The sequence below is a fragment of the Cebus imitator genome, unplaced genomic scaffold, assembly GCF_001604975.1.
Source record: "Cebus imitator isolate Cc_AM_T3 unplaced genomic scaffold, Cebus_imitator-1.0 Scaffold1219, whole genome shotgun sequence".
Taxonomy (NCBI): Eukaryota; Metazoa; Chordata; class Mammalia; order Primates; family Cebidae; genus Cebus; species Cebus imitator.
In genome coordinates, this window is record NW_016108534.1 from 8,815 (window position 1) to 17,949 (window position 9,135).

The following is a 9,135-nucleotide window of genomic DNA, read 5'->3' on the forward strand; positions in this document are numbered from 1 at the left end:
CTGCAGTAATAATCAGCCTCGTCCTCAGCCTGGAGCCCAGAGATGGTCAGGGAGGCCGTGTTGCCAGACTTGGAGCCAGAGAAGCGATTAGGGACTCCTGAGGGCCGACTGCTGACATCATAAATCATGAGTCTGGGGGCTGTGCCTGGGTGCTGCTGGTACCAGGAGACATAGTTATAACCCCCAACATCACTGCTGGTTCCAGTGCAGGAGATGGTGACCGACTGTCCAGGAGACCCGGACACTGAGCGAGGCTGAGTCAGGACAGACTGAGCCCAGGACCCTGGAAAGAGGAAGAAACACACTCTAGTGAGTCAGTGCTGGGCCCAGGTGAGCCTGAGGAGCAGGAGACCAAGGATCGGCCCAGAGGTCCCTGGGGTCCCTTCCCTGGAGGTGTCACCTGTGCCCTGAGTGAGGAGAATGAGGAGGAGCAGATTCCAGGCCATAGTGGAGAAGTCCCGAGAGCGCTGCCTCCTGAGACCACAGCACTGGGCCTGCCCCCAGCCCTGTCTTATCTCCTCTGCCTCAGAGAGGGCGGGGCCTCCACGCAAATCTGGGTCGTGAGCTCCATGCCTGACCCCACCCTCACCTGGGTCTGGGCTCAAAGATTTCTGTTTCCCTAGACAGTGCAGCTCAGCTGAAAAGATGAAAGTCTTTGTTTGTCTATTCTGATGGCAAGTACCTAATTTTTTTGTACCTGATTTTCTCAGGAGAGAAAGATCTGCGGAAGCCCCTCACCTGAGTGAGCTCCTGGCCCTCCGTGTCTCTGCTGTGTGGTGTCTGTGTCTCTGTGACTCCCAGGCCTGGTCACATTCTGCAGTGCCCTCTGTTGGGTACCCACCTGCAGGCTGTCTCTACTGCCAGGAATGGGGCTACCCACCCCGTGGAACTCTCTGCTGGGTTTCTTTGGTCTCTGGTCTCCCCAGCTGCAGCCTGGTCCATCCCCACCCCCACCCAATGCTCTGTGCTGAAGCATCTGCAGCACCGAATCCCTGGAGCACGTCAGCCACCCCAGAAAATGCACCCACACCCACACGGGGAAATGTGATGGGGACCCTGTGGAGGGAACAGGGAGCCCCGACAGGGCCACAGCCCTGAGCCGGAATCTGCTGCTCCCAATCCTGCCCTTCCCACTCACGAGCAGGCGACTCGTCCTTCCCACCCTCTGGTTCTTAGCCTGAGAAATGGGGACCACAGAGTCCACTCTGCACACGGGTGATCCATGGGGATATGACCCAGCAGGACAAAGGGAGTTTGCCAAGAGACCTTTCTGTGTGCACCACAGTGATATATACTGTGAATGATTTATTGAAAGATTTATTTCGATTTTGCTGTGATTGACGTGTCAGGTCACAGAGATGCGTGTTTCCTGCTTTCTTGCTTTCCCCCGTCTGAGCACATCGTCAGGGCAAACTAAAGCTGACCGCTCTCAACCCTGAACGCTGAAGACACACAGACATTTGATAAATACATTTTTGGTTTCTTCCTCAAAATACTCTTAATCTCTTTTCATGTTTCCCCAATGCCTATGAAAATTTTTTTAATGTTGCATAATTAAAATAAATATGAATGGGTTGAGATTTAATTTAAATATTATAACATACACTATGCTGTCTTCCCGCCTGGATTCATCTCTGAAACCATGGCAAGTGCATGGAGCAGCTGTCTGAGCACCAGGAAAGGAAATCGCCGTACGCAGCAGTTTGGGATGGCACCAGCAGATGAACTTCAACAGAGTCAGGGTGAGCCTCCTGGATTTCCTCCGTGTCCCCTGGCTGGGATTCCAGACAGCCCCAAACATGAAGGGGCACAAACCTGAAAACAAAAAGAAGTCCAGAAAGCCCTCTTGTTCAGGATTGAAGAGAGGAAAGGAAACTTCTTTGGCTCAAAGTGAAGGCTCAGTCCCCTGCACAAGCAGTGGTTCACCACTGTGTTCTCATCTCTCTTACACCAGCGCCTCTCCCTGGGTTCACACTGATGTCCTGTGGGTGCACATGGGGCTTCCTGCCCAGGTCACTCCACAGCCCCTGTACCCTGAAGCAGGAGAGAACCAGCACTGTTCAGTCCCAATACGATGTGAGCCTCATGGGAATCTCAATGTCTGGTCACCGCATTAGAAATACAAAGAAGTAAATGAGTTTAAGTAATATGTTTTATTTATCTAGCATATCAAAAATAGTATCACTTTCATACATAATCGAAGGACAATTATTTATGAGACATTTCGTATACTTTTCATGGCTATTGTTATTATTTTGTGAATCATTTTTAGACATTGTGTGGCTGATGGAGATGACAATGGGTTTCCTGTTGACAAGGATGGATCCTGGTAGCTTTTTAAGTGTCAAATTTGATAGGCTGAAGGAGGGGTAAAAAGAATGATTTTTTGCACAGGACGTGGAGGGTAGAGGTGGGCAGTGCCCATTCTGCAGCTCACTCTGTAGGTGCATCTGTGGTCCCTGTGTGGGGTGAGACTGCTCCTCATGCCCCGGGTTTCCCTTCAGGGAGATCTGACTCCAACTCCCCCTTAGATCCCAGAGCACCTGGCAAGTCAGACTCATTTTCATTCCACATAGATGCAAGAAAAACTCAGATCTCACTGGGCATTTGATACCCACAATGCTAATTTAGGAATAAACTGGTGCTTTCCAGTGCACAGAGGCCTCCTCAGGTCCCGCATGGCTCATGTTGGGGATGGCTGCTTATCTTCATTCGCCTTCCCTGGAGGCAGACTCTGAGATGGAGAATTGCAGGCACAGAGGATGTGAAAGGAGGTGAGGGAGGAACACTGGCCAGAAGGAGACTCTGACCCACATTGAGGCCTCTGTCAACCCTACAGGGACCTGTGGAGCTGGGAGGATTTTCAGGCCCTTCTATATTGAGGCAGAGTCTTGAGCCTGAGCTGGGCAGTTCTGAGGCCTGATCCAAGATACTCAGGCCAAGGACTGGCTTCCCATGACCTGTGGAAATCCAGAGACCAACTGATGGATGTCCACCTCGGTCTGATGATCCAAATCAGGTCCCATTTCCATAAATCACAACTGAGTCCCCAAACGCCAATACATCCTGGTCACCCAAGTCCGAAATCCACTCTTGATGCCACCTCTGCAGAACCTGCCTGGAGGGCTCAGATCCGGGGGTCTCAGATCCAGGTGAGCTGGGCCAGCCCTGCTCATGACGTTGCCCACTGTCTTCCTGGCTGGAGGAAATGTCCCATGCTGGTCATTTTATCTAAATGATGTATGTGTCATTAGCACACCTGTTAAATATTTCAGTGAGAATGGTTGAGTCACGTAAGGAACCACTCACACATGTGGAGTCATCAGGACGTCTGCTCTCATTTCACCCATGGCACTGATCCTTCTAGGCCATCCCCATCCCAACTGCAGACCAGCCATGGCCATCCTCAGCTCTGCCACTGTTTATTTATTTTTCCCGTCCGTATTTTATGTAAACTCGTAAAAAAGCACCAGAAAAACACCAGGTTTCTGAGTCCAGTGTGGTTTTCTTGTGCATTTTACAAATTTACATGAAATACTGATGGAAAATCCACTTTAAGCCTCATGGCCTCTGTGAGCACCCCAGGGACACAGCGTTTGCACAGGGCATGGGCTCTGCGGGGTGGGTGGGCCCTGGTCCCTGCAATGAAATGTATCCTGTCACTGAGCCAAAGACCACCTGGTGGCCAGAGCTGTGGCCTGAGGCAGGACAGAATCCCCTTCCCGGTGGAGAGCATCTGCTCAAGGAGGCTGGGGATGCCCCATCCAGGAACCAGGACCATGAATGCACCACCCCACCCATCTGAGACTCCCCTGAGCACAGGAGCTGACCCTGAGCCAGAGTCTGCCTGGAGTTGGAAGGAAAGTCAGAGGGAGAAGAGATGTGGGGTCTCTGGAAGTGCCCAGGACTGAGGGTTCCGGTCCCCAGAATGCTGCTGGACAGAGAGGGACAAGACCCTGAGAGTGACAGGAGGCTCAGGCAGCCATTCTGGGTGAAGAACTCTGGCGGGAGCCCTGCCCCTCACACTGTGCCCACCTCCTAGTGCACCATGACCTCGGGGGTGTCTCACAGAAAATCCCAGCCCTGTGGGAACTGCCCATGTTGGCACCACTGCCCAGCACCTGCAGCTGCATTTCCCAGGTGAGGCCCTCACTGTGTCCAGGCTCCTGTCAGTGACCTGGGTGACTGTGTGAGTCTGACCCTCAGGACGGGGTTCCTGCAGCCCGAGGGGATACAAGGCACCTTACTGGACTTCCAAACTCAGGACCGATCGTTCGACACCACTTGAGCCTTCAGGGCTGGCCTCCCTCTTAGCCTCCCCCGGGCAGACCCAGCCTCTTCCGTCTGCAGTTCTGCTGCCCCCTGCTGGTGAGGAAGATGGAGCCCAGGAGCTTCCCTCCTCTAGGTGACCCCAGAATGCCTGTCACCTGGGAGGGCAGGGATCATGGAGTTAGGCTTCATTCTGTGCCACATGTGAACCCCTCTGGCTCCACACAGAGAGGTGGCATATATGGTTGTGAGGAGGTGGGGCAGGTGCAATTCAGAGTGGAGTAAGATGCGATTTCTTGAAACTCCCTGCAATGACTTCCGTGAAGAGGGGTCTGCACACTGTCGGAGATGGGGATGCGTTTAGGGTGAGGACATCCCTAAAAACAGCAGTGATGGCACCTGTCAGGCATCTTCTTCTGAGGAAGTGCCTGCATTTGAAGATCTGGGAATTGTTGCACGTGCAAGGACCACAACATACACACAAGCGAAAGGAAGCTGTCCCTGTCCTGGATGAGAAATCACAGAGCAGGTTTCCTTTTGAACTTCGTGGTGAGAAAGGAGAGGAGCTGAGAGAGAGGAATTCTCAAGGCCGTGCTGCCGGAAGCCCCTTGAACAGGGTGAGGAAGCATCTTCAGAGCAAGGGAGAGCCAGAGAGCCAGGGGGAATTTTGTGTCTCAATTCCCCATGAACTTGGACCACTGTGGGAAATGCCACCTCTCCTATATGAGCTGCTGTAATAACCAGCCTCGTCCTCAGCCTGGAGCCCAGAGATGGTCATGAAGCCTGTGTTTCCAGACCTGGAGCCAGAGAAGCCACAGGGACCCCTGAGACCTGAATACTGACACCGTAAATCATGGGTCTCAGAACTGTGTCACCTGTTGTTTTGGGGCCAAGAGCAGAAAGTCTCTGCAGCAGGTGCAGGCAGGGGTGTGAGTGTCCTGCTGTTGGGCCACAGAAACTAGCAGACTCCACCATAACAGGGGATTGGGCACAGGAACTGAAACCTTGTGCTTAAGGCAAAGCTTCAGAGGAGAATCCTACTGTAGACCCATGGGATTAGCAACAAGTGTATGTCATGTGTAGTAGAGAATTGTTTACATTTTGAAAACAACTCCTTCTGTATTTATAGGCTTTGTTACATCCAGAACCACATGGGACAGCAGTGACCACACAGCCAGACCTGTGAGATCCCCCCAGTCATGAGCTCAGGCAGGGCACGAAATGACGCACAGTGAGACAGATGTGGCTCTCGTAGGATGGAGCCGGAGCGGGGCCCAAGGGCACTGTCTTACCCACAAGCAGGTTCTCCTCCCTATTGTCCCAGCGCCTCTTCCTGGGTTCACACTTACATCGTCTGGTGGAGATGGGCTTCCTACACGAGGGTACTCAAAAGCATCTGTCACCTGTAAGAGTCCTGACCAGCCCTGTCCAATAACGGTGTGACACGATCCTCCTGTGACCCCTAGTGTCTAATCGCTACATTAAAAATGAAAAGGTAAGACAAGGAAATTTGAATAAATAGTAGATTTCATTTAAGTCAATAAAGCAGAATCCTATCATTTTTACATGTTATCAGCATGAAATTATGAGATATATTACGTAGATTTTCATGTCTGTTGTTATTGTTATTTTCCAGGAGATTAATTATTTGCGGGCCGTGTAGTTGATGGGAGGGGAATGGGTTTTCTGCTGACCAGGGTGGCCTGCAGTGGCTTTTGATATGACAAGTGACCTGTGTTTTACATAGTTCATCATATCTTCATCTCTGGTTGGGGTTGTAGAAAGGAGTGACATTTGCAGAAGAGGTGGAGGGTGGCGGTGGGCAGCGTCCATCCTGCAGCTCACCCTGTGGGTGCATCTGTGGTCTCTGGGTGGGATGAGGCTGCTCCACCTGCCCCGGGATTCTCTGCGTGGAGATCTGACTCCAACTCTCCCTCAGCCCAGAGCACCTGGCATGTCAGGCTCCCTTTTCATTCCATAAAATTCAAGGAACCGGGCCGGGCACGGTGGCTCACGCCTGTAATCCCAGTACTTTGGGATGTCGAGGCGGATGGATCACAAGGTCAAGGGATCGAGACCCTTCTGGTCAACATGGTGAAACCCCGTCTCTACTAAAAATACAAAAAATGAGCTGGTCATAGTGGCACGTGCCTGTAATCCCAGCTACTCAGGAGGCTGAGGCAGGAGAATTCCCTCAACCCAGGAAGCGGAGGTTGCGGTGAGCCGAAATCGCGCCATTGCACTCCAGCCTGGGTAACAAGAGCCAAACTCCGTCTCCAAAAATAAAATAAAATAAAATAAATTCAAGGAACCGTCAGGTTGAGCATTTCAACATTTACTCTGAAAATTTCAGACAGAAATTAGAGTTCTCAGTGTATCGTGGCACCTCGTGTCCCTGATGGCCCAAGTTGGGAACTCCTGGCCATCTTAGATGGGGCTCACTGGAATCCGACTCTGGATTGGAGATTTCCAGACTCATGAGAGGGTTGCTGCCGAGGCCTCAGGCGTCCACACAGCGAGCTCCGGAGCTGGGAGCCCCTTCATTCAGTGGCATCTTAATTGAGGCAGTGACTTGAGATCTTGGTTCATTAAACTGAACTCCTGTGAGAAGGGACATCACCTTGAGGAAGCTTTCTGCAGCCAAGAGCCCTTCCCAGTGAGGGCACAGCTCTGAGCTGCTGGGTTCTCAGCGGTGCTAGGTGGTCACATTGAAGAGGGGATCTGGGCAGACTTCACAGTGTCCCCTCCTCTGGTTTGCTCTGTTGGGAGTCACAGGCCGCCATGCAGCCTGGGGCCCAGGACCTCTGCAGGGATGGGCAGCAGTTCTGGGGCCTGACCCTGACAGGTGGTCTAAGGACTGGCCCCATCCCCACCACATGACCACCCAGGGGCAGGACAGTGGACAGAGGTTGCATCTGTCTGTCTTTCCATCCCGGCCCTCACTCTGTAAATCACACAGCAGCCCCAAGTCACCAGATGACTCTGGTCCTTCCAAGTCATGTCTATGCCTGATGCGTGCATAGGGCATGTAGAGACTCCTGGAGGGTGCTGGAGGTAAGGGCAGCCTGGGGGCTCAGATCCAGACTCCTGGAGGGGGCTGGAGGGAAGGGCAGCCTGGGGGCTCAGACCCAGACTCCTGGAGGGGGCTGGAGGGAAGGGCAGCCTGGGGGCTCAGATCCAGGTGAACTGACCCAGATTCACTCATGGTTTTATCCACAGGCCTCCCGAGGCTGGAGTAGAGGGTGACAGAGGCTGGGAGGGTGTTTTTGTCTCACTTCCCCATCTGCCTGGGTCACTGTGGGATGTTTACCACTACCGTCCCACACCTCACAGTAATAGTCAGCCTCATCCCCGGCCTCGACCCCGCTGATGGTCAGGGTGGCGGTGTTCCCAGAGTTGGAGCCAGAGAATCGCTCAGGGATCCCTGAGGGCCTGTTGCTATTCCTATAGATGACCAGCACTGGGGCCTGGCCTGATTTCTGCTGGTACCAGTGCACATATTCACTTCCAATGTTGTTTCCCCCACAGGTAATACTGGCCGTCTGTCCTGGGGCCACTGACACCGAGTGTGGCTGAGTCAGCTCATAGGAGGTCGCAGAGCCTGCAAAGATAAAGAGAATAAAAAGATAGATTTGCTGCAGGTGAAAGACCCTTTGTATTAAATCCCCTGCTCTCCTGGCCCGGGACAAGCTCCAGAGAGTCTGTGAACACTTAGGGTATCCCCTGCAATGCACCCCAGTCCCAGTGGCCCATGGACTTTCCTGTTGCATGGAGGCTTTGACCTGAAAACCCACTCCTCTCTCCTGGCAGGGGCAGCCCCTCAGGCTCTCACAAGCCTTTGAGCAGAGTGTGGGGGACTTCAGCCCCGCCAGCCCCTCCCCCTGCAGCAGGTCATGAGCATCCTGCCCACCACAGGCAGGGCCCTGCTGAGCTCAGACTCAAGGCCACGCTGGAACCAGAGCCCTGCGGCTGCGCAGGTTGGTGAGACCCCGGGGACAGCACCTGTGCAGTGAGCGAGGAGGCCGAGGAGGAGAGGGGTCCAGGCCATGGCTGAGGCTCCCCCGATGCTGCTTCCTGAGGCCCAGGCTGGGCAGGTTCCTCCCAGGCCTCTCTTATCCCCTTGCTGAGAGAGCGGCCCGTGATGCAAATCAGCAGAGTCAGGGGCAGCTGCTGGAGGAGCTCTGTGGTTTCAGAGAAGGGCTCAGCCCTAAGGGACACAGATAGAGAAGGGGTGACCCCTCCTTACCGACCTCTTCCACCCATGGAAAAATTCAGAGATGAATTTCTCTGTATTCTCCAGGGGATATAAAGTTGGTCCTATGGGATGGTGGTTGGCCCTGTTCAAGAGGTTGCAAGAGTCACCATGGTGAGGGACAAGTTACCTGGGGTCCACGGTCCTTTCCTCCATTTCATCCTGCCTCAGGAGGCAGGTGGTTAACTTGTTTCTGCTTCTCTAGTAATATCCTGATCATCAATATTTTATGTCAGACATGAGATGTCTGGTATGGGCTTAAAGTCATTTTGAAGACACATTCCAGAGCCCAGCGCAGGGACCCTCTTTATCCCCACTCTTCAGCACAAGCTTTGAACAGGTGCAGGTCCCACCCGAGGGCGCAGCTCCTCACTGCCAGGGGAGAATGAAATTCCTCGGTTACAAGCGGAGTTTTGGAAGATCCATGGGATGCGGTAGGTTTCTACCTTGGCTCTGAGTTCTAGTGCCGGGTCATAGGTGCTGTGCCTCAGTATCCCCAGGGTGCTTTCAGGACAGGGACAAATCAGTAGGTAAAGGAAACATTTGCTTCATGAGAGAATGAGAGGAGGCTGCAAACTCTAAGACCCCGGAAGTGAATGTTTATTGTAACTAAG

General features: G+C 53.1%; 2 gene segments (V, D, J or C); both read right to left on the bottom strand.

Moving 5' to 3' along the window:
- LOC108298925 overlaps positions 1–530 on the bottom strand; it is a 1,563-nt gene extending 1,033 nt beyond the window's left edge. The window contains 2 exon segments of the V gene segment in view: positions 5–283; positions 401–530. Coding sequence covers positions 5–283; positions 401–446 — 325 coding nt within the window.
- Positions 531–7,001: 6,471 nt separating this feature from the next.
- Positions 7,002–8,430, bottom strand: LOC108298926. The segment is given in 3 exon segments: positions 7,002–7,073; positions 7,545–7,870; positions 8,272–8,430. Coding segments are annotated over 3 exon segments (444 nt in total).
- Positions 8,431–9,135: the final 705 nt, after the last annotated feature.